The sequence below is a fragment of the Mytilus edulis genome, chromosome 3, assembly GCF_963676685.1.
Source record: "Mytilus edulis chromosome 3, xbMytEdul2.2, whole genome shotgun sequence".
NCBI classification, from domain to species: Eukaryota; Metazoa; Mollusca; class Bivalvia; order Mytilida; family Mytilidae; genus Mytilus; species Mytilus edulis.
The window spans coordinates 106,732,596-106,758,786 of NC_092346.1; the positions used below are offsets into that span (position 1 = coordinate 106,732,596).

The 26,191-nt window shown below is 32.9% G+C and overlaps 1 protein-coding gene and 1 long non-coding RNA gene across 5 annotated transcripts in view; one reads left to right on the top strand and one right to left on the bottom strand.

Annotated features, from left to right (window-relative positions):
- Nucleotides 1-2,121: 2,121 nt before the first annotated feature.
- Nucleotides 2,122-26,191, top strand: part of LOC139518129 (uncharacterized) — a 41,736-nt gene continuing 17,666 nt past the window's right edge. The window contains exons 1-5 of one of the 4 annotated variants that reach the window (XM_071309816.1): nt 2,122-2,271; nt 19,757-19,998; nt 24,256-24,466; nt 24,509-24,807; nt 25,964-25,995. In XM_071309816.1, coding sequence (XP_071165917.1) covers nt 2,235-2,271; nt 19,757-19,998; nt 24,256-24,466; nt 24,509-24,807; nt 25,964-25,995 — 821 coding nt within the window. In that variant the 5' untranslated portion in view covers nt 2,122-2,234. Of the gene's footprint in view, nt 2,272-19,756; nt 19,999-24,255; nt 24,808-25,963; nt 25,996-26,191 lie in introns of all 4 variants that reach the window. The other 3 variants (XM_071309817.1, XM_071309818.1, XM_071309815.1) reach the window with 3 other exon arrangements.
- LOC139518128 (uncharacterized) lies at nt 5,281-9,291 on the bottom strand. Its single transcript, XR_011663299.1, has 3 exons — nt 9,097-9,291; nt 6,629-6,786; nt 5,281-5,397 (listed from the first exon to the last, which is right to left on the bottom strand). It is a non-coding gene; the product is annotated as an uncharacterized lncRNA (long non-coding RNA).

Sequence of the window (26,191 nt, forward strand, 5' to 3'; positions counted from 1 at the left end):
ATGCGGACCACGGGGTCCTACTAAAATGCGCCCGGGGAAGAAAATATAGCGCCCGGGGAAAATATAAAAAATATTTTATTGGCACGAGACAATTTTGTGTCGATGAAATAAGTTATGAACATTGTTTTATTTTTTTTATTTTAGACAAGTATTTTACAAATTCAGATAATAGACATTTGTAATAAAGCACAAAAACAAGTATGAATGCTCTATGGTCGGGTGGTTGTCGCTTTGACATATTCACCATTTCCTTTCTCAATTTTATGAATGTTTCAATTTTAACAATAATATATGAATACTGTTTCGAGAGACAGACAATACTGGATCACAGTTTATGCGGAAGATATATAAAATGTAAGACATCAAAAGACATGTTTTTCAAAAACGATATCAAAATGAAAAATGTAAAAAACAACTTAAATTTCATTGAAAAATATTAATTTAAACAAAATTAAAAGAGTTACACATAATAAATCAGCAAATAAAGCAGTACTATACATGTACCGTAGTTAAAACAAGGGGACAAAGAGCAGGAGTTTGGTTTAAATTTAAAACTTAACATTAAAACCCTGATAAGCAAATCCACTGAAACAGTTTACTAATAAGTTTTATACTCATGAAGTATATATATAAAAAGATATAATAAATCTGTATCAGTATCTGCATAAAAAAGTGTTCACCATGCATGCAGTTGCGAAAATATAGCACCTCGGGCACTGATTATTTTTAAATAACAAAATATACGTTTTAATCGAGGACAATATCGTTCATGATTCTTGTAAATACTCTTATTTATATTTATTTACTTACTTATATACCATTTTGAAATCAAAATGTAAAAGTGCAACAACACAGTCACTTTAGATGTAGCATCGTACATATCCCCATTTATATTAAGGAAAAAACAAGCAATAATTATTTTTTTTAGGAAAAAAAATATTGTTATAAAATATTATTATATTATAATTTTCTTCTCCGGGCGCTAATTTTCCTTCTCCAGGCGCTTTTTCTTTTCCCCGGGCGCTCTCGGGCGCTCCCGGGCGCTTTTAAGTAGGACCGGGACCACGACATTGTCCAATTCTGAATGCAATGTATCTTAAAAAAAACAATTAAGTACCGTACTACAATATATCAAACGGCTGACTGGAGTAAAATAAGAACAGTTTTAGGAACACTCTTATGCAAAATTACAGAGCAATTTGAAGAATCAACCTCAAATATTCTATGGAATACATTCACAGAAGCTCTAACACAATCTGTAGAAGCAAATATCCCACGCAAAATAGTTATCAACAAGAAAAAAATACCATGGTTTAAGACAAGCTTAAAATTGACATCAACAAAGCTAAACTACTTCATAAAAAGAGCAGAAAAAAGGAACAACTGAAGAAAACGTACAAGCATTTAAAACAAATCACTTCAGACAGACATGAGAAGATTTTACTGGAATCCCAGTAAACGATCCAGATAACAACATGAACACGAATTTGACAGTGGCTGTGCCCCTTTCAGTATATTCAATAAAAACAGAGACATATATATGTCTCTGATAAAATCTAGACAATCCCTTTCTTCATTACAAATGTTTAATTTCTTCATCTATCGATATAATAATTTTGTATGTATATTGAAGAAGCTAGATTGATTTGAGAGACCTCTTCAGATAATAATCTTTTACAGTAGTTCGTGCATAATATCTTATATATAGGTGATTTTGTGTTTTAAGTAAATTTATGAAAATTTAGAATAATACTGATGTATAAGTTTTTGGATTCAAAATCAGTTTACAATGTAATGGTATTCATAGAATTTACTTATGACTTGTTATAAATAAATAAATAAGCTTTATTTAGAGTCGGCATGGTATATAAAACATAGACAAACATAAGCTCTAATGAGTTGTTAACTTACATCAGTGCAACTATATTTCATTTAATATATGTTGTTTTAGTCTTGTATTCATTTTGGATCACGCCTCTATTGTGCCCTTTCCAATAAAATATTGAATTGAATAATAAAACAACTAGCATTGAAAACCATACAAGACTAACAAAGGCCAGAAGGCAGAACGCGTGCATTTCCTTTGTTTGAACTCTGAGCGGTTTGGATTTGTGAAGTGTCGAATGTGATATGGGCCGAGTTTACCATCTTTCAAGGCGCCATTTTGATTTCAGCATCACTGACAAGAACATAAACAACAGATTTACATCACATCTGCAAACAGGATAGAAATTATGGCAACAGCAGACGAAAAAGTTGATATGTCATTAGGTAAACATAAAATCATAATTGTTATCATGTTGGTTCACTGAAACGTTAGGCACTCACATCTCTATAACCACGTACTATTATATATTTATTTGACCACGTATCTTTATGTCTATGTTTGTTTGGTACGTACGGCGAAACGTCAAATGGGCATAATTACACTGCGCGTCAATCATGTAGCGATTAGTCCAAATACCCCCTATCCTCCAAGTATCAAACAATCGCAGTTCACAGGAACGTGGGGGCATGGACCCCCTTTTTCCAAGCTGCGGAACCGTAGCTCTTAGGTACTTATGTTATTTTTTGACTATTTGCGGATCTATGGTCCGCAAATAGTCAAAAAATAACATAAGGACCTAAGAGCTACGGTTCCTCAGCTACCTTTTTCCATGTCTGTGTCTTATTTTTTTGGCACTGGCAGAGACGAGTGTACCTTACCTGCCAACTGTCACTATTTGCAGGGGATTTCCCCCACGGAGGCTCCCAAATTGAAATTTTTAAAGAGCAATTGTGTCCACAATTTTAACAAAACAATTAATTTTACTGTGAATTGAGGCATATAAAAGTATGAAGAAAACAAAAACAACATGACACTGAATTTGAAGGCCCCCTTGAAGGTTTTTTAGGAGTATGGCAGCCATCTTGCACGCAAAACCCCCATGGGCATTTTGAAAACTTGGCAGGTTTGGTGTACACATGTCATTTAAGTTTTCGCACCTGGATATGATTGTTTTTATCTCATCCAGTAATCGTTATGTCATTGGTGTAAACCTAATTAATAATTATTAGATTTGCATTTTAACATTCTTGCTGCCGCAGAGACACATGTGTCCACACCAACTGTGCCGGAGGGACACATACATGTATGTCCATGTTTTAATTTATGCAAGTTTCTCATCCTTGCTGTGCCTCTTTCAAAATGAAAAAAAAACAGAAAATTAAAAAGTGTAATATTCTACAATGGCATTCAATGTACCAAAAATGATTGTTTGCCAAAAATTACCACTGAAATTCAGCTTTTTCCCCAAGAGGAAATTCCCAATTATTTAAAAAAAAAATGGCATAAATTTCCTCCCAATCAGTTGTAAATTTTCTCTAAAGGGTGATGACAGCCGTACACTACCAATAATTTACCTATACTTTTTTGGTACATTTCTACCCTCGTGCATATCAGTACTGTTAGGAAAGACTGAAAACTTATAATGTTATACTTTCAATGAAATCAGTACTGATTTTGTCAGTACTGATTTTGACAGTACTGTTTTAGTACTGATTTTGACAGTACTGTTTTAGTACTGATTTTGTCAGTACTGTTTCAGTACTGATTTTGACAGTACTGTTTCAGTTCTGATTTTGTCAGTACTGTTTCAGTACTGATTTTGACAGTACTGTTTTAGTACTGATTTTGACAGTACTGTTATAGTACTGATTTTGTCAGTACTGTTTCAGTACTGATTTTGACAGTACTGTTTCAGTTCTGATTTTGACAGTACTGTTTCAGTACTGATTTTGACAGTACTGTTTTAGTACTGATTTTGACAGTACTGTTTCAGTACTGTTTCAGTACTGATGTTGACAGTACTGATTTCGTCAGTAATGATTCAGTACTGATTTCGTAAGTAGTGTTTCGTTACTAATTTCTTCAGTACTGTTTCATTATAACACTTTTTAAATCAGACTGTATCTGTATAGTGATGCCTAGTTGTTTTGTATATTTGGGGTGGGTTAATTGTTCTCTTTGACACTTACCCCATTTCCATTTATTTTCTTTATCGTGACATGTTAATGTTTTCGTTATTTTTTTTTTATTTCTCTGATTTTTGTTGTCCTGAAGTGGTTCAGCTTTAGATCCAGCTCTTCGACAGTTACTTTAGTTTTTTTTTTAAATATTCTGGCTTTATGTCATATTTATTGTCAGAATTGCATCTTGTGTGGTCTACAAGGTTTATGTTTTTAATACTTATTAATACTTCTATTTGACAATACCATATAACATGTATTTATATCTTGCTTCAGTCAAATCAGAACATATTGAACATTGGAACTCGATATATTACTTTTGAGAAGATGGGTGGATGGATTGATGTTATGTGATCCAGTGGCAAGTTAAGTGCAGGAAGAGGACATGATACTCAGATATAAATACAATGTAATTAACATATTTTGTACAGAACTAGACCAATAATGCACTGAGCTCCTTTTTAACATGCTAGTTCACCACAAGGAGAGAATCTGCTATAAGACATGTCCCCCTACATGAACAGGTACCTTCAGACTGAACAGTGTATGTTTTTCTCCTTTTACTGTGAGCTGAGCGAATATTCAGAATACGACCACTTTTTTTAGTCTAACTTCTCATAAGTAAATTTCCAATCATATGCTCAATGTAAGATTTTTAATGGTTAAACACATTTATTGACAGATTTCTCTTTTTTTTTGTATACATTAATCATGCTGCAATTTCATTCACTTGTAATGAGTGTATTGTGAATAGTAACTTAAATACATGTATGCATAACTCTTGTACTCTTTCCTATAAAACTGCAGAGCGTATTTTACGAAAAGAATATATGAAATTTAGTGCTTCAATATTTAGGCATCCCGTTAACGGGGAGTTGAAAGGGTGAGAACTACATTACTCAGTATAGCATATTCACATGAGGACTGATGACTTTCAGAAACTCTTGGTTTGTAGTTCCTCAGAAATCTCTGATTGATTTGAATCTTACAGACATACAAACAAAAGTACATTTTGTAAAATAAGCATAAAAATTTAAAGAAAGATTTCCAACAGACTGATAAATGTCTGACGGAGGTCATTTGGTACATAATTAACCTTTTTGATTTTTGAACATATATGGTTTGCTTTTCAAAATTAATTTTTACTGACTGAATAAAACAAGCTGAAGAACTCAAATTTTTGTTCTATCTTCTTATCAACTGCAATAACTTCCATTGAAATACAATAAACAGTAATCTTAAGAATAGACAGCATTAAAAAGTTAAAAAAAATGTTTTTCTCTCTCTAAATTTAATGGTTTTTTTTAATAACTGTTTCATAATTCTGCTTCAATGTTATTTTCCATTGCTCTTCCTATGCATGTGATATATATCTTTGCCAACTTGTTTCTGGAAAGGAAAAAGTGGATTATAACATTTATCATTTTGTTAAAGTCCAATAATAAGATTAAACATAGGTCAACCATGACATAATGTGAATCAGTGTACATGCATTGCTAAAGGTGGTATAACGTTAATTATACAAGGTTTATATTATACAGGGAGAAAAATGAAAGAAAAAAAATGGAACAATGTTTGATTTACCTACTTGAAAACTGGCCTTGAAGTCATTAAACTTTCGAGTCAGTTATTTACGCAAACTCCAAAATCAACAAATCAACCAATCAAAATGCTGGATTTCAATTTTCGACCACGATTTTTTTTCTCCGGGCACTGAGAAAATTTTGTATGACTTCATGGCCTGATCTTATACGATTTGGAGAAGAATTTTAGCGTCCCAAGTCTGGGTTCATGGCAAATATCCATGTTTTCAATACGGGCTGCACTTTTAACATTTTTAATTTGTTTTGTTATAAATTAGGTCGTTAATTTTTCTGAATTAAATTGTTTCATATATTGTTTATGTCATGGTCTTTTGTAGCCGACAATACGGTATGGGTTTTCTCATTGTTGAAGTCTGCACAGTTGTATATTATTGTTCAAATTCACATCGTCTCAAAGGAGTAAGTTCGGTAAGGGCCATATTAGGACCTTATCGAACATACTCCTTTGGTTGATAGTTGTCTTAGTGACAATCCTACAACTTTTTATCATTTTATACATATGCAATAGTTTAAAAATTAAATAAAAGTATTCTTTTTGTGAATTTTTTCATTATTAGTACCAGTGGAAATTCTCATTATAATAAAATACTATCTTTTAAATCTGTTATTCGGTTACAGAGAAGGAGATCTTTGTTTATATTTCCTTTAGGTTCCTAAGTTCAACTATGTCCTGCTGTAACACTCTGACATCTTTGGATCGGCAACAAAACACATATGTATTAATATAATCTGATTATTCGAGCACAATATCAATGCAATCTGTGAAACAGTTAAATGAGAAGTTGTGTGTACGGATATGTACTTCCCGTAGACTTCTTTGTTAACTTTAATGATATATTTCAATTGTTGAAGAATTGTATTTCTACTCTTTATTTTTTTGAACTTGCTCGTTGTTGGTTTGTTGTCATATGAACACACTACAACATTTCATGATATTGAAATAAAATTATAGGAATAACTGCAAATACTTACTTTGAAAAAATCATAATTGAGTGTAAAACTATATATATACCTACCTTTCAAATTATTTCAATGTTCTACTGTCACCTTTCATACCAGTGCTATCTCTATCTCATATTTTATCTGTTCATGACAATTTTTAGTCGTTGATCTAAAACTTTATTTTCCTCATAGACTTAGTCTTTGTGTTCTGGTGGGATCCATTTTTAGATACCTATAACAATAGATCATACTGCATCAAATACTTTGCATGCATTTATAAAAAGTTGTTTTTCCCAACATGCATGTTATGGTATTAATTATGGACGTAACACTTTGTAAATTGTCCTTTGAAAAAATACATCATGAGATAAAGTTTGTATCGATGATTTACAAAATTCTGTAAAGTGGTTCAGGAGTTATTGATGACACTTACGTGGGACATAAGGACAAGATATGTTCCATATGTGAACACATTCTCACTAAGAAAATGTCACCAGAAGTGCAAGTCAGTCATCACAACGGATAATGTTTATGTGATACAGTAAAAACAGTAAAACCATTGGTAGTAAAATTGTGCGGGATGTTTAATTTTCAACAAATGTAAGATTGGTCACCTTTAATTGGATGCCTCATATAGCATGTATAGAAAGAGAGTGCATGATCTCTGCAGGTTAATAACTATTGCAACAACTCTGAGAGGCCGTCGGTGGCCTTTTGTCTGAATATGCAGCAGGGCAAATTCCTGTCCACCTTCAATATGCTTTCGTTGTCCAGTGGCAGTCCAAGTTTCATTGACCTTCTTTCACCCCAGATGACATCTTTTACAGGACTTACCTATTGAACTTATTTAACAATTGTTTTGAACATGCATGTAATATTTGCCACTGGACATTTTATATAAAAGCAAATTTTTAATACATGTACTCTAATATGTTATTATTTTGAGGAATCTCAGTAGGATCATTTTAAACTATGGGGATTAACCTCTTAAAATATAAATATTATTTATACAAAGTATTGCTCAATAATTATGTGTCGGATTACTAGTATTCGTGTGTCGGTCCAATGGGTCGTCGGACTAATAGGGCGTCAGGCTATTGGGGTGTCGGACCAATATGGTGTCCAAACAGAAAGATTTAAAAGGCAAAAAAAAATAAAAAAAATGTGCAACTTATAAAAGGGTCTGGTCTGGAAGTGGTTTCTTCATTTCTGTATTCTGTAATATTCTATATCATTTTTCACTTTTTATTATTAATTTTGCCTGTTATTCTCTTTTCTTCATATTCAAGCACCACACTATTATCGATTCTTCATTGCTTTTGTCTACTTTATAACAACAATGGGAATAATATGAAAGCCAGCCAAATAGGACATTGGAAAATTGTCTGTTTTCTGTTTCTTGGTTTATTCTTGCTTGTCGTTGGAGACAAACTTTGTCTTTCTGTCTCTTTAGTTTGTGTGTATTATTATAAATTAAACGAATGTAACACAAATTTGCCATCTTTAAACAAATTTGTTGAACATTGTGTCTGTTATTTAATCTCTTTTTAACAGAATGAAAAAAACTAAGATTAAATATAATCAACAGAAGTATAAAAAAAACTATGAACTAAGTCTTTGAAGTTAGATGCATGATTTTTGTTATTAGTTGTTAGTGGCTTTGAACTAGCTGTCAGTAACTGCAAGTACTCTCAGATCTGTATTTAGTGACCTTTTTTGTTGAGTAACGGTAACGTCCATTATGTTTTTGTTACTGAGATGTATTTCTATTTGCATTCATCTGTTATTTAAAGTTAAATAAGCCTTTTTCAACTGAATTTTATAGTTTGTTGTTATGTAGTACTGTAACAACTCTGTTCCAGGTTTAGGGGGAAGACCCTAGCATGTTTAACCTCATCACATTCTGTATATATGTTCCTGTCCGAAGTCAGGAGCCTGTAATTCAGTGGTTGTTGTTTGTTGGTGTGTTACATATTCATTGTTCGTTCATTTTTGTACATGATTAGAACGTTAGTTTGCTTGTTTGAATTCGTTGCCATTTGTCATTTTGTTGCCTTTTTTAGCTGACTATGCGATATGGCTTTGCTCATTATTGATGGCCGTATGGTGACCTATATTTGTTAATTTCTGGTCATCTGATCTGTTGTGGAGAGTTGTGATTATTCCGCTCATTTTGGGTGCCATGATTGGCAAATAAAATATATGTTGTTGCTGTTGTTGTTGTGTCGTTGGCAATAATACGGCATCTTTTTTTATAAACAAATATATATATATATATATATATATGTAAATCGAATGTTCTGTTCCCTTATGAACCACATAAATTTGAACTAAATTCTTGAAGGGAAAGACATTGTTTTTGTATAAATGTCAACAGAATATAGAATGTTGTGTCAACAGAATACAGAATCAACATTCTGTATTCTGTTGACACAGTATACAGAATGTTGATTCCGGCAAAATATATGATCTGACAGGATGCTCACGAAATAAAACTTGTGATGGAAGAAGACATAGCCTACATTTGACTTTTAAAACATACATGAACAATAGCAATCCGTAGATGATTCGAAAAGGATCCGCCATCTCTGACTTGTCGTAACAATCGTCTCTTTCTGTAACTTTAAGAATTTCTGCAAGTGGCTGGTAAACCGATATTTCCTCTGCTGTATTTCTGTATCCTATCCTTCCCGGCTGATCTACTGTTGTCTCAAATTTTGCCGTTGATGTTATTATCGTCATCACAAAAGCGCGTCAATATGGAACATACAATTGCCTATTGTAAAACGTTTATGTGATTGGATTTACACATGACGTCATTCATTGTTTACAAACGTTATTTTTGCACTCGCACTGACATTTCAACAGTTCAACAGTTCAAACTTCTTCTGGATTGAATACCACAATGGGATTGAAGGTAGATCAAGGTATAGTAGTACATTGAATATTTTAAAACTGAGAAAAGTGTAACATAGCTAATTCAAAACATATTACGTTGGTTAAAAAAAAGCAGAATACGCGTTACACAGTGGCGGACCCCTGGGGTTCCGGGGGTGGGAACACCAAATTAATTTGGACGTTCAATGCATTATTTATTCTATATAATACCACTTAAAATATTTTATTTCCCCCATTTTTTCGCTATAATTATGAAATCTTTAGGGGACTGAGTTGGAACCCCCCTTTTTCCTTTTATCCAGAGTGTTTGGAACCACAGGCACTTGTTTCTATCCTAGTCCTATGACCTCGGGGCATTATTTACTATTTCTATTTGCTGTTCTGATATTTTCTTTTTACTATCAATGTGCCAAAAAAAAATGGAAATATCAGTATAAAAACGTTAAAAATTGAATAAGAATGCGAAGTCATATAATATATGTTATAGGACTAGTTTCTATCCATACGAAGGTCGACTATGGATAGTCGACCTTCGTATGGATAGAAACAAGTGCCTGTCAGTGTGTAGGTCGACTATGGATAGTCGACCTTCGTATGGATAGAAACAAGTGCCTGTGTTTGGAACCCTCTTTTAAAACAATGGTTACAGAACTTTCTGTAAATGTCAAAATAGGTATAAAATCGCGGGTTGTTTTGGATACATATTATTACTTCTTTGCCAAACCTTATTAAATAGATTATAGTATTAATATTTGTCAAATTGATATTTGTGATTAGCCTGACTTTCTAAACATATGATTGGATAAAGGGAGGTGCGGTACACCCCTCGGCGTAAGAAGGGGGAGGGGTCCGAAGGTTGGACCCCTTTTTAACGATAAATGCATAAATTTGAAAAGGGAATTTCAAATCTATTTGGAAACCCTATCTCCAGATTTGGAACCCCCTTTTAAAAATGTGTTTCCTATTTTGACAGGATTTTTTTTTATAGGGCCCAATGCTTCCATTTAATTTGGGAAACATTTTAATATATAAGTCCTACATGTAGGTGCCTACAAAATTATTTCATCTCGCCACATTGACTGCTGTGTTTGTTGCTGTTAAGTTGTTGCTGCATATATGTATATTTTTATATATAAGTGATCTCGTTTGAAATGATTTAACAACAACATTTCTGTTACTTCTGGTTTTTTTTAAATATTTTTTTAGCATACTATGCGATCTGGGCAATGCGATATATGGGTTCATTGTGCATTTGATGTGGTAAAAATCAGGGGCGGATCCCGGATTTTTGAAAGGGGGGCGAAGATATTAAATTTTGCCGAGCGGAGCGAGTCGGAATATTTTTGGGACCTTTTTTGGGCTAAAAAAAACATAAAATAAGTGTTATATGCACTATTTAAACGGTTTCTGGCTTGGGGCATGCATATTATATATATAGTTGCTGTAAAGTGTAAGGGTTGGACATTTTTTATGCTGTATTCTCCCTATTAATTGTCTATCATAAAATGATAGTATTGATCCAAAGCTATGTACTGATATATTTGATGTAGGACTTGTCAGTAAAGAATAGACATGGAAATTAGATGAAATTTACAATACGACCGACACGAGTTAAAAAAGACAAACAAGCAGTTTTTATCAAAATGTTTGATTGATATGTTTCACCCAACATAACTTAGGGAACCGAAGTGAGGGGTTCCAAATCCAACAAAGACTACGAACGTGTCTGAAATGACAACGAAGTTATGAATGACGGTCAACAAATGGAGACATAAAAGTCACACCTAGGGCAGGTTGCATGCAGTCTGGTCTTGAAAAAGGATTCAATATATATAAGTTCGGCAAAACAGACATTCCAGTCAGACATGCAAACCCCGGCCACAAAAAAATACGCCCGTTTTTATTCATCATGTTCATTTCATGCTAAATATTTTTGTTGGAAATTTTAGTTTTTAATAGCAAAAAAGTGGACAAGACTATTGTTTTCAATCCAGATACGGCCAACATTTTTGTTTAAGGCAAGAATCAGAGAGTCATTTTTTTTCTCTCAAATATCTCAGACTGCCTCCTCAAATCAAATGGTTCGTACCTGAGACTTGAAATCTTTCTAGAGCTTATACTGACTGGGGATCATTATTCAATTTGTTAAACATGTTTTCGTAGGTAAATAATATTGTGGAACTTTTTTTTCATGAGAGTGTAATAGTCTATAGAGTATTTACCATTACTTTCTGTTTAGCACTGGCGTCAACGTGATGATCGTAACTGCAGTTACGATCATCCCAATATGGTGGACACAAATATAGGGAAATTTTATAAGGCTGATTTCTCCACTTAAACAGGTTATTTTCAGATATGTATTATTTCAAGAAACATCTTTAAAAGCATTGCTAATGAAATATTTTTTCGGACTGGTTGGAAAAGCAACAAGAAGAATGAAAATTGAGATACAAAAAATCACGATGATGATCGTAACTTTTATTTATTTTTATAAACGATGATCGTAACTTGTACTTAAGATGATCGTAACTGTCTGTTCCAACGAAGCATTTTCTGACAAATAAGAACAAATAAAGCTGTCTAGTATGCGAGAAAATGTACGTTGTCAGCATGTATTGTGATAATAATGAGGAACGATCACTGAGGGGAGGATAACGTCCTACTGGTAAGTGCACAAATGGTTATGACTTCGCGAGATTTGGTATTTCTTATTTACCTAGTTGAATATTAAAATGCATTGGGGGTTAACAACTTTATATTGATTTCATATGTTTTATATAAACAAGGTATTGGACAGTTCATATTAATGACAAGTTTGTTAAAATTGAAGATTTTTTTTTACTACACTTAATAGGGACAATAGAACCTTTCGAGGATCTGGTATATTTGGGGAATTCAGACTTTATAGTTTCTTTTATTAACAGATTTACGATTTTTAAGGGAGAGTTTGGAAAAATAAAGCATTAAGTAATGAAATCATATCTGTTGAATAAAAAAAAAACCAATGAAACCGTCAATAAGGGGAGCTTCTATTTCATTTTTATTTTGGGGGAGGGGCTAGGATGAATAATTTTGTCCTGCATTTTTTTTTTTTGAACTCTCTATCCTGTGTTTTTATTTTTACTCTATTCGGTCCTCCTTTTTTCATCCTGATTTTTTTTTACATAAACTGTCATCCTGCCTTTTTGTTTGGCCAAGATGTTCATCCGGCCTTTTTTTACTCAAATCATCTGTCCTGCCTTTTTCCAAACATCCCCCCTTATGGTAGATCCCTTATTGATATGTTTAGCTCAACACAACTTCTTCGACCAACTTCAATAAAACATGTCATATACCGTATAAATGTAATAATTTGTAGCTTGAAAAATCTAATATGAACGTGTATACCATCTATTTCAACTTTTCCTTCTTTACATAAATAGTCAACCCATGGTAAATACAGGCAACAGTAGTTCAGTGGCGTATCCAGTGATTTTCAAAAAGGGATTGGGGACTGGCTGCCTAAGAGTAGGCCCGCTACAGTCATGCTTCATTGATTCCCTATACAATCCACCAAATTTCCCCACAAAAAGGTGATGCGAGCAACTTGACCCTCCCTCGAAGTCCACCTCTGTAGAATTCCAATTTTTAATAGTCATAGTTTGATTAAGAAAAACAAGACCAGGCAACAATTTAAAACCGATAGAAAGACATCAAAATAATGTAACTTCATGCCCTCCTTTACTTTATTCAGTGAAAGTTTTGGTCTGTATTCTTAAACTGTATTATGAGAATGATCTTTATATCAACTTCATATCCACGTAAATCCATTTTGAATGTTAACTTAATTACTCATAAGAAAATAATGTTGAGGACATTTGCATATAAGTCTGCTAATCCCCCTTATCATCATTTCTTTTTAGAACAGCGGTTTTCATTTATTTATTCTTTGTTTGATTTTAAAATAATATTTTTTTATCGTGGCTGCTAAATAGGGTGTTCATTTAGTGGAAAAAACATTCGTAAATTTTGAGTTACGATCATTTTTTATAAAAACAAGTCAAAGTTACGATCATCTGTAGACGAAGTTACGATCATCATCGTGATTTTTTGAATCTCGATTTTCGTTCTTCTGGTTGTTTTTCTGTAACTTATGAAAAACACATTAAACGGCAATGCTTATAAAGATTTTTCTTGATATAAAACAAATATGAAAATAAGCTGTTAAAGTGGAGAAATCAGCCTTCTAAAATATCCCTATATTTGTGTCTGCCATATTGGGATGATCGTAACTGCAGTTACGATCATCACGTTGACGCCAGTGGTTTAGTGGAATAATGAAATAGAAGTCAATACGTTCTTGTTCAATCCTGTGTCGCTTTGAAGGTTTCCTGATTGTCATGACAACCTCAGCCTAAGCAATGTGTATTACTGTAATTTGAATTTCAAAATGACCGAGTGCCGTTTTTTCAACGCACTGGTCAACTCCACCATAGCAAATCACATGACTTTGACAATCAGTAAAGCCCTCTACGCCCCCCTCTGAATCCGCCACTGAAAATCATTCAACAGTCTTCCTATTTTTATATTGTAAATAAAGATGTCTGTGAAATATTTGAATTTCTATTTTGTTTTGGTACTGGCTATGGTTACATTGAAATGTAAAAGTCGTAAAAAAGTTATTGTTACAATGAAGTTTATGCTATATCGCCGGAATGCAGACCTATGGTTGACTAAGGAACTACATAGAATACTTACGAGTGTAACAATGATATTTATGTCTACGGTTACATTGTGTTATTGTTACGTAAATGCACTCAAATGAAAAATTATTTTTTACAATATTTTATACATTATTTTAATTTTAATTTGATTGTCAGTGTACACACAACCAGTATGTTGTTTCAGTCCGATGCATTTTTGGCCCGGTGTAACCACTCTCAGTGGCGGATCCAGAAATTTACATAAGTTGGGGGCCACTGACTAACCTAAGAGGGGGCCGGCTCCAGTCACGCTTCAATGATTCCCCTATATAAGCAACCAATTTTTTTCCAAAAAGGGGGGGGGCGGGTCTCCAGCCCCCCCTAAATCCACCTCTGACTCTAGGCAGCCCTCACAAACGAGTAATTGGGGTGGATGGGTTGGGTGGCTCAGTGTTGTATTAATATATAAGAAGATGTGGTATAACTGCCAATGAGAAAAGTCTCCTGTTCATATAAGTCGTAATTTCTAGAAGTAAACCATTATAGGTCAAAGTACGGTCTTCAACACCGTGCCTGCATGAGCTCTCACCGAACAGCAAGGTGTAAAGGGCCCCAAAAGTGACTAGTGTAAAACCATTCAAACTTGAAAACCAACTACAGAATACCAAACTCCTGACCTAAGACAATAACCTCTTTTGTATTGTTACAATCTCAAAAACGTGTCCGATAATTTAAGAATGTGTCCGGTTAAAAACGCCAGAATATTTCAAAACTCATATACCCCCAATGATACTCTGTAAAGTAAAAACGCAATTCAATATTAATGGTGTGGGATACGATAGAACCCGTATTGTTCGGTTGGATTATAAATGATTAGAAAAAAAAGTCGAAGCAGGTGCCAAAAAAAAATCTGGAGGAAAGGTTTAGTAATCCGTACAGACAAATGTCCAAGGTATGCTACACTGTGCACGCTTTCTTCTGCTTGCAGACACAGACTATAGGTCTGGTTAAAATTTATGATTTTCTTTATCAATATGATTATTATTATTATAAAGTTCAGACAGAGGTACTTCACAATATAGAAAACTAATACATCATGTACATTTTATATTGTATTTTATTCCCGGTGCTTGACCACGTTTACTGTATGTCATTGATAAACATTAGTTTGTTCAGCATAGGTAATTCATAACAAGCATAACTGCAGGCTAAGTTTACAACACATAATTAACTATTGATTACTTAATGTCCAGTGGCAAATATGTCATGCGTATTTAGAAAAAAAACCATTAACATTGCATTTAATAAGTTTTGTAAAGTTTAAATCATCGTTTATAAATAGTAAGTAAATTCTATTGTTTTAATATTATCCGGTGATGCCTATAAATGTCTTTTTACAAAATGTATGTCTATGAGGGTACTGCTCGACCGGCGTCCCGCAGAAGTGGTTTCGCCAGTGCAATTTGACATGTTTATCAAATCATTGACGTCACATTGACGCGTTTTTGAGGAATCGGACACGTTTCTGTGTGCTACCATAGAAAGATGTATAACATATCTGGCTAGGTGCTACATATATGACTATGTACGATAAATTTTCAATTAAATTAAATTTCCACTTAAATCTATTAAACATTAATGTACTTTTGTATAAAGTAGTTAGTATATATTTTAATGTCTTTCGTCGTTGTTTCACGGATCTTATTATAAAGAACACATAAATAGACCGATGGTTAAAGCTACACGTGTATGAAATACTTGCCACTGGCAAACACTAATTCTTTGATGATGATGATGAATTAAATTATCATATTTTCCTTCTTTTTTTTTTTTTATTTAGAAACAAATTTCAACTTTGATTGATTATAATATTATATATACATGTAGTATCAGAAGTCCAGTCCATTAGTGATTACTGGACTTATGGTAGTATATAAAGTAATAAGTAAATTTTGATGTCATACCATTCCCATCCATAATTGTGCATTCTTTTTATTTTTACATAACACAGAAATGAGGAAAGTTTTAACATAAGATAATTTATTGTAGCCTAGACCTGTTGGTGACCTTCTGCTGTTGTTTTTTATTTGGTCGGGTTGTTGTCTCTTTGACACATTCCCCATATCCATTCTCAATTTTATTATTTATAAATTCATTACATTTTTTTTCCTCAGAATGATTAACAGCAATGGAGACAGGAGCAGACATGGGAATGTTCGATGTGAAAATTGAAGACCTATAAACAAAATGATGTATCTAGACAATATGGCACTCATCAGAAAAAAAAACCCAACATTTGATCATGAACCATTGAATCCTGAGTTTCGTACAAGTACCAAAACATTAAAGGTGGATGCTTATAATGAGCTCATATTAGAACTAAAGTGTCCTCTTGGATTACCACTGTACATGTAAAAAGACACATTATATCCGGGACTGAATTGAGGAAAAGAGCCAGGAAACTGACATTCAACAAAGCATTCCAAAGAAAAGATGGCATAGGGGGAGAACAATGAAACATGATACAGGCAAAATTAATTGTTTCTTTGATTGTTTTATTTATGAGCTTTAAAGGGTCATAAAATAACCATTGCGCGTAAAAATGACAGAGATTTTTGCCACAAACTTCACATGTTGGTATGACATTAAATGTTTTATTATATATTAAAAAATGGTTATGATAAATAAAAGAAATTCCAGTTATGATTAAAAATAAGGTAATACAGAAGATTGTTTTGTGTTGATTATAATGCATTGCCTCACATAGTAACATATAACTGCATTAATTACAACATATTTTAAGCAATAGCAAAATACCAAAAAATGAACAATATTGAAGATTCTAATCTTGTTTGATATATATATAAATTATGCGCTATTATACAATTGATACTGTAAAATATCAGCCTCGAACCACAGTGTGAATCTTCCTGATGTCGAGTGCGTATTTTTTTTTTATAAACACTGAAAGACAGTCACAATCAAAATCAAGAAGTAAGCAAAGAATCACAAAACGAAAGGGCATTTACAACAACACATTGAAAATTACATATATAAAAACAACACGAACTCCATTAAAAACCGGGAGTGAATTCAGGTGCTCCTAATGCGTATTATTTTTATAAACACTTAAAGACAGTCACAACCAAAATCAAGAAGTAAGCAAAGAATCACAAAACAAAAGGGCATTTACAACAACACTTTGAAAAATACATAAAAGACAACACGAACTCCATTAAAAACCGGGAGTGAATTCAGGTGCTCCTAATGGGTAAAATCCGATAAACTGCTTATCTTGCTTCTTTTCTGTTGTTTTCTCCTTCGCTTCAATAGTATTTCGATAGACGAGAGTAAGCTTGATAATTTTCCTTGGTCATGTTCACGTCGCTAAAAAAAAACTGCGCAGCAGGGTGATATAGTCTAAGAGAAAAACGTAACCAGCTAAAAAAGGATAATAATAATATTGTCACAGAATTATCAAACCTATATTTGGATACCAATTGTACTGAGATGCACATAGTGAAAACTTCTCTAATGATAAACACTTAATCAGAGATATCTACAAAAGATACAAAATATGCCACAAATTATTATATACAATGTAGCATACTATACTTACCGAGTTTAAAAGTTTTCAGTTCCAAATATTTTTTGAAACAATACACATTCAAGTTAAAAAGATTAACAACACCAAATCTACTGAAACAGTACTGAAAATAACAATACCGAAATAGTACTGTCAACATCAGTACTGAAACAGTACTGACAAAATCAGTACTGAAACAGTACTGACAAACTCAGTACTGAAACAGTACTGTCAAAATCAGTACTGAAACAGTACTGACAAAATCAGTACTGAAACAGTACTGTCAAAATCAGTACTGAAACAGTACTGTCAAAATCAGTACTAAAACAGTACTGTCAAAATCAGTACTGAAACAGTACTGTCAAAATCAGTACTAAAACAGTACTGTCAAAATCAGTACTAAAACAGTACTGACAAAATCAGTACTGATTTCATTGAAAGTATAACATTATAAGTTTTCAGTCTTTCCTAACAGTACTGATATGCACGAGGGTAGAAATGTACCAAAAAAGTATAGGTAAATTATTGGTAGTGTAGTAATGTACATAAATTTTGTATTCATGTTATTTTGATAAATTATTGAAGCGATTTTAAGATCTGGGTTTCTGATTAGAATCATCATATATATTATACACAACACACAACTATATACTTCACACAAAATGTTACCAAAAAGAAAAACAACCCTCCAGTCATATCAATCCTATATATCTTATAAATAATTAAAAAAGGGGGGACTAATTGAATAAATTAGAATTTACCAAGTGTTTAAAAGAGGACCGATCACATTGGCGCTGTTGTGCTGAATGTCTGAAACCCCCGTTTCGGTGGGAAACTGACCACACGATAGGTACGACACCTATATACATGTATACATCATGAAAAGACAAGAGAAAATAATTTCACTCTAATTCACTACGTTCAACCGTATGAAATTATATTTATTATATATTAAGTACCATAATTTTTTCCGTTTTTTTCCCCTCCCAAAAAGGTCCTTTCTGTTTGAAAATGTCTAACAATTCAAAATAGTATGTGTATTAACTGCAAAAATAGCTCAAGAGGTCAGCAATAAAAAAAAAGGAAGATGTGTAAATATGTCCAAGGGTTTAAAGGAAAGAAATATATATATATATAGACCTTTGAAAATTAAAATAAAGAGCTGTTATGACTTGTCTGATCAATGATATTAAGAACAGTCTTCAAATTCAAATTTTAGTAAAACTAATTCTTATTCAAATCTTTCCAATTTCCCCAAAAATGGTGCATTTCTTACTCTCTCTCCCCCCCCCCCCCCAAAAAAAAAAGGGTACAGGTAGTTATTATAGAAGTCCCCACGTTGATCAGCAACAACCCTTAAAAATGGAAGGTTTTTATAGTGTAAGTGTTTTGAATCATTACTTTTATAAAAATTGTAAATTAATGATACATGTTAATGAACGAGAAAATCTTAAAGCTCAAGTACACGTAAGTAGAAATAAGTCAGTAAAAAATATGTTTTTTGAACATGGTTAGTCTGTTAACTTTACCACTGTTTGTGAGCATGGTTAGTCTGTTAACTTTGCCACTGTTTTTGAGCATGGTTAGTCTGTTAACTTTGCCACTGTTTGTGAGCATGGTTAGTCTGTTAACTTTGCCACTGTTTTTGAGCATGGTTAGTCTGTTAACTTTGCCACTGTTTTTGAGCATGGTTAGTCTGTTAACTTTGCCACTGTTTTTGAGCATGGTTAGTCTGTTAACTTTGCCACTGTTTTTGAGCATGGTTAGTCTGTTAACGTTGCCACTGTTTTTGAGCATGGTTAGTCTGTTAACGTTGCCACTGTTTGTGAGCATGGTTAGTCTGTTAACTTTGCCACTGTTTTTGAGCGTGGTTAGTCTGTTAACTTTACCACTGTTTGTGAGCATGGTTAGTCTGTTAACTTTGTGAAAAACTTTTAAGGCTGACTGGGCTGAACTTTTTTGAAAATAAATTTGATAACCTATTTGGTGGTTTTTATAAAATGTAAACATGAATGTTAACTTTCATTTTATTGCAGATGATATCATAAAACTTTCCAGTCATTCAAGGAGAGGTGGTAGAGGTGGTAGAAATCAAGGACGTGGTGGGAGAGGGGGCAGAGGAGGAAACAGACAAGATGATGGACTCCGAGGGACAAGATATGGAGGAGTACAGAAAGGAGGCAGAGGGCAAAGAAATTTAAGAGGAATAAAGAGAAACATGGGTGCTAAAGCTTTTCAAAGACAGTTATCAGGAGTGAGTCCACTTAATAGACAAAAGGTAAACTGAATACTTATAGCTTATTTCCATAGTGAGGACTTACATATTAAGAATGTGTGATGTTCTGGTTGTCAAAAATTAAACACAGAGAAACAAATGGATAAATGTGAAAAATTGATTCAGGGATGGAACAAACGAACTTTAACATTATTAGGAAAAATTACTGTAGTAAAGTCCCTAATTTTACCAAACCTAACAAACACTGCATCATGTATGATATTGTGACAGAGTATATTTTAACACATGAAATAAAACAAAAGTTCAAAAATTTAATATATAATTTTATATGGAGTGGAAAAAAGAAAGAGTTAAACGCTCTATATTATGTAAACCATATCTTGATGGAGGATTACAAATGATTGATTTAGATTCCTATATAAAATCCTTGCAAATCAGATGGGTTTCAAAACTAATAAAAAACGAAAACGATAACTGGAAAATTATTCCAAGATTTTATTTTAATGAATTTGGGAAAGATTTTCTTTTATTCAACAAATGTTAATTTGCTTAATAAAATAGATTATAAATCCTTGCCTGAATACTATAAACAATTAATTAAAACTTGGGTAGAAGTAAAAGGAGGCCAAACTTTCACTCCAAAAAACTTTCTTGAAGTTAGAAAACAACTTAGGCCACGGTTTTTTAATTTGTTGGTTTACGGATTTTTCTCATAAAAAAGTCGGGTCGGTCGGTCGGAAAAAAAAAGAAAAAAAAATATCTTTCAAAACAGAAAAATATGCAAAATAAATATATATTTCACATTACTTAACAAAATGTTTGTCTTATTTGCTGTTTTGTAATCATTTCTTAAAATTTCGTTCGATGAAATATTATTGATCAGTGATCATGAACATCGCAGAATATCGTTTAATAACTTCCTGTAAAAAAGAGGGGTTGCACGGACAAAGACCAAATTAAATCGTCATTTCACAAACAAGAAAAACAGATTCCCGTAGCTCTCAATCAATTCCAGAAAACTTGGTAAATAATGATCTTCAGTTACAAAAACTGATAAAGAAAAAAAAATGTAAAAACGTCATACAAAAATAAGTTTCAACACATGTGTCGAAAAACGTAATAGACTCGTCCACTGGAAAAACGACAATATCGGGTTAATCAGTTGTCATGCAATCCGGTTTTTGGGATACGATTGCTTTCAAGCAATCTGTAGACTTTTACCGTTGACTCAGGGCTCATTCCCTCACGTCAACCGTTTTATTCTAAACATTCAGAAACATCTCAGATTCTTATAATTGTCTTGCTTTAAAAGGTAAAAACAAGCAAAAGGATTGAACATTAACAACTTTCCTGTAAAGTTCTTCTCATAACCTTTATGTTTGATATTTCCCTTGACTTATATGCATGTTTTTAACAACACGGAAAATCAGAATTAAGCAGTATTTATATTTAGTGTTTTTATAAATTTAGAAACACGTCAGAGGGAATTCCCCAGTATTGATAAATGCGAGAGTCCGATTATTCTATTTCTGTCATAAAAGAACTGAAGTGAAGTTTTTCTATATTTTACCATTATGAAACTGATGCTGTACTCTCATAAAGAAATGGAGACCCATTCGTCATATCATTCAATAAACGTTCTTGTTTCAAATCGCAAGGTTTGTTTATGTATTAATGCGCATGCGTATAGTTTTCTTTATTTCAAGGGGTATCAGATTGAGTAGTTGCTCTGAATTCCCCGCTTATTAATTAATTTGAAACTCATGGGATTCTCTTTATGTCCGTCTGCTATTGAGGGTTTGATATTGTTGTTGCATAATTTAAAATCACATGCATCATTTGAAAATTAAAATCAATGTAGTTTTACCTATATTATAACACCCCTTCAGCCGAAATGGAGTCTTCCATATTTTCGTTTCGAGTTGTCTCCCTTCCGAAAGTATTTCCCGTCAAAATCGAAATACAATATACGACTCGGACAGTCAAGAAAAATTAACTTGTTCGATGTCGATAAACGTCGTATTATATTAAGAACGATCTCAATTTAAACAGAGGAGTGTGTACGGAAAGGAGTCATGCCCACTGACCCAACGGAAATTAATATTTTTAAAAAGAGTTAGAAATGGGGTTCCTCCTAGAATTAACGGTGATAAGATACGAAGTGAAATACCTTCTCTCACTCTCAGTTTGAGCTCTCAGTGACTTCTGTGGAAAGTAAACTTGGAATCGATAGTACACAAATAAAACACAATAAGTACATTGCTCGTACACTTGTATACGGGATTGGCTATTCTTAAAGGTATCAGGTCCGTTCGCGCCCAATACATTTTTGCACCCTTCACGTTCGCACCTCGCACGTTCGCACACAAAGTCCGCAACACCTAAATCGTTGAATAATTAGAAAATCGTGATTGTTGTTTTAAATTGCTTTGATGTAAATACTGCATGTATTTAGCTTGGTATAAGTAAAACATTGAAGATTTTAAATGAAAAACACACAAGATAATTGTTTTTTTTTTTTATAGCTTTGCCCCATTGATCCAAAACTATGGAACAAAAAATAAAAGCACTTTCCAAAATATGATCAATTTATTCAACACAAAAAAAACCGGTCAGAATCTCACTTTATTTTGAAGAAATGAAATAAAGATATATAGTAATACACTAACCGAAATATGATTTATAAGGTTTATTATGCACAAACAAAAAAGTTGTCTTACTTTATTGTGTGACAATGACAACAAATACACATACTTATAGGAATACACTTGCCAAAACTTGATTACAAAGTTATTATAAACCCCAAACCAATAAAAATTGGGTGCGAACGTTTAGGGTGCGAAAGTGAATGGGAGCGAACGTGATAGGGTGCGGACCCGGATTCATTTTTAAAGTTGAGTGACTACTCAGATTATTACATTTGCATGTGCAGTTGAATTAGTTTTGACTGAAATAATACTTTCCAGCTGTACCAGGACTTGCGGTCATAAATTTTTCAAGTCAGTTTTTTGTACTCATACCCGAAAATCAACCAATGAAATTGCTTAATTTCTTGTTTTGAGCATGATTTTTGTGCTCCAAGCACTGAGCAAAGTTTTATGCCTTCAATGCCAGGGCTGTCAAAAATGAGTGAGACTCACGCATGTTCATGCTTTTTTGCAGCAGTATTCTTGGATTTTATGTTTTTCCTCTTTGATCTTTTCAATTTTGGCCAAATCTCACGAATTTGCTTAATGAAAAGTTGGCAGAACTGCTATACATGTGTCAATGAAAACTATATGGCAATCGTATCCCTCAGAGCATTCTGCTCTTTGATTATCCCAATGATTGATAATAATGAAACAAGAAAATTTCAAATGATTTGTTAATATTCAGTACTTTAATTGATGTTATTCCACCTGTCAACATTTGAACAAGTCTATTTCTCTGAGATGATGCATCTTACGGACTGATGACAAATAAGGGAAACGAACTTATTTTTGTAATAGGTTTTCAACACAGGTTTCGTTCCGCAAAATTATTTGCGCAAAAGACAGTTATAATTGATTTGTCTATTTTTAGAAACGTAAATTGGAAGTTTTATTTTTCACAACAGAAAGTGTTATCAACTTTGTTAATGATTAATGCATTTTATTTTATAAAAAAAGAAATTTTAATTATTTTTCAGGGATACTGCATTGATAAGGGTCGGCGGGAATAAAAAAGCATGAAAAGTTAATTTTATATTTATTCTGAAAATCGGCATAATCGGGTCGGCGGATCCGTAAACCAAGAAATAAAAAAACCGTGGCCTTAACTGGGGAAATAATCTTATCAAAGAAAATGGGAAATGTCTGTTTTTTCAAAATTGGATAAGCAGTAATATTTTGTACATCAATAATATAATAGTTGAAAATGGACACATCTCATCAGAAACTGTACTGTGTCACCTACATGTATATACCATTCTAGAGCTACATGTATGCTCATTTATGAATGGAAAAATTGCTGGATTTTTTTGGTTTGCAAACACTAATTATATAAAAGTACCAATTTGACTGCATCTTGACATGAATAAATGTTTTGTCAGTGATGCTCAAAGTAAAATTATTTGAAAATCCAAGATTTTTAAGAGCTGATTAAACCAAAAGGATAAAATGTATAAGGGGTTTGATTAAGCCTTTACAAATGTGACTGAAATCTAATTTATCAGGGATGGCTGATTGTATTACACAGGTATACTATCTATACATGCTATACTAACCCTAACATATCTACTAGGTATATAAAAATTAATGTTAATTCATCTTTCATGTTTAGAAGTCTGGACAGCAACAGAATCAACAGCAAAATCGACAAGGACAGCAGCGTTATTACTCACAAAATTCATGGCAGCAACAAAACAGAAAAGGTCAAAATAGACAAGTTATACCAAATCAGAGTCCAAGACAAAATAGAATAGGCTTACAAAATAGACAAAGACAACAAGGTCAAGGACAAAACCAACGTCAAAATAGACAAATACAACAAGGTCAAGGACAAAACCAACGCCAAAATAGACAAATGCAACAAGGTCAAGGACAAAACCAACGTCAAAATAGACAAATACAACAAGGACAAATCCCAAGGCAAAGTATACAGCAAGGATTCTACCAGCACGATTCTAGACGTGGAAGAGGGCGTTTACAGGGAGGAGTTAGGAATAACATTAATAATAATATACAGAATTTATCCAAGAAAAAGACAGAAGCTTTGAAAGCACTAAAAAAAGCAAGGCAAACACTTCAGAAAATTAATCAGCAACAAAACCAAAGACAGCAGATTGTTGGATTTAAACGGAAAAACAGTTTAACTACATCTATGACATCTCTGGTATGTATCAATGCATAGGGTAGTTATTATAATACCCCATGCAACGAAGTTGCGGAGGGTATAATGTTTTTGACCCGTCAGTCCGTCCGTCAGTCCGTCAGTCCGTCAGTCCTGTTTCTTGTCATCGCAACTCCTCTCAAACCACACAACAGAATTTCACGAAACCTTTTCAGATAATAAGGACATACTATGTAGTTGTGCATATCGACGGGAAATTGCGATTCAATTTTTTTTCTAGGAGTTACGCCCCTTTGAACTTATTTACTTTAATGTACTACTGCAACAGTTTGTCATCGCAACTCCTCTCAAACCACACAACAGAATTTCACGAAACCTTTTCAGATAATAAGGACATACTATGTAGTTTTGCATATCGACGGGAAATTGCGATTCAATTTTTTTTCTAGGAGTTACGCCCCTTTGAACTTATTTACTTTAATGTACTACTGCAACAGTTTGTCATCGCAACTCCTCTCAAACCACACAACAGAATTTCACGAAACCTTTTCAGATAATAAGGACATACTATGTAGTTGTGCATATCGACGGGAAATTGCGATTCAATTTTTTTTCTAGGAGTTATGCCCCTTTGAACTTATTTGTTTCAATGTACTTCTGCAACAGTTTGTCATCTCAACTCCTCTGAAAACACACAACATAATTTCATGAAATTTTGTAGATAATAAGGACATACTATGTATATTGACAGGAAATTATTATTTAATATTTTTTCTTATACTGTAAATTCAGAAATTATTGCGTTCATTTATTATTGCGATTTTGTCATTATAGACTAATATGCGATTTTAATTTTTGCGATATTGAGAAAAATCTTATTAAAGTTATATACTAAATTTCAAAATGCGAGTTTAAATTATTGCGATTTTAACCCTGTCGCAACTTTAGCAATAATGAAAACATCGCAATAATTTCTGAATTTACAGTACTTATTTAATTTCTCCAATGACAATGTGGGGACGTGGGGTATGTGAGCGTGCTCACAAAGGTTCTTTTATTAGTAAATGTTATACATATGTCAGTAAAGGTTCATTCTAAATTAAATGTTCTGGTTAGGAAACATTGCACTCCATTCATACAAAATTAGTTTTATAAAACAAATTATTACTTATTCTAAATTATTATATTTTATTTGCAGAATGAGCAACCTCCAATTAAAAAAAGAAGAAGGTATGTAAAATATGTCTTCTATGGTTAAAACACTTACATCAAGAACATAATGTCTAGTATGGTTAGTACACAAACATAATGGTTAATAGAACACAAACATAATGGTTAAAAATACACAAACATAATGGTTAATAGTACACAAACATAATGGTTAATAGTACACAAACATAATGTCTAGTATGATTAGTACACAAAC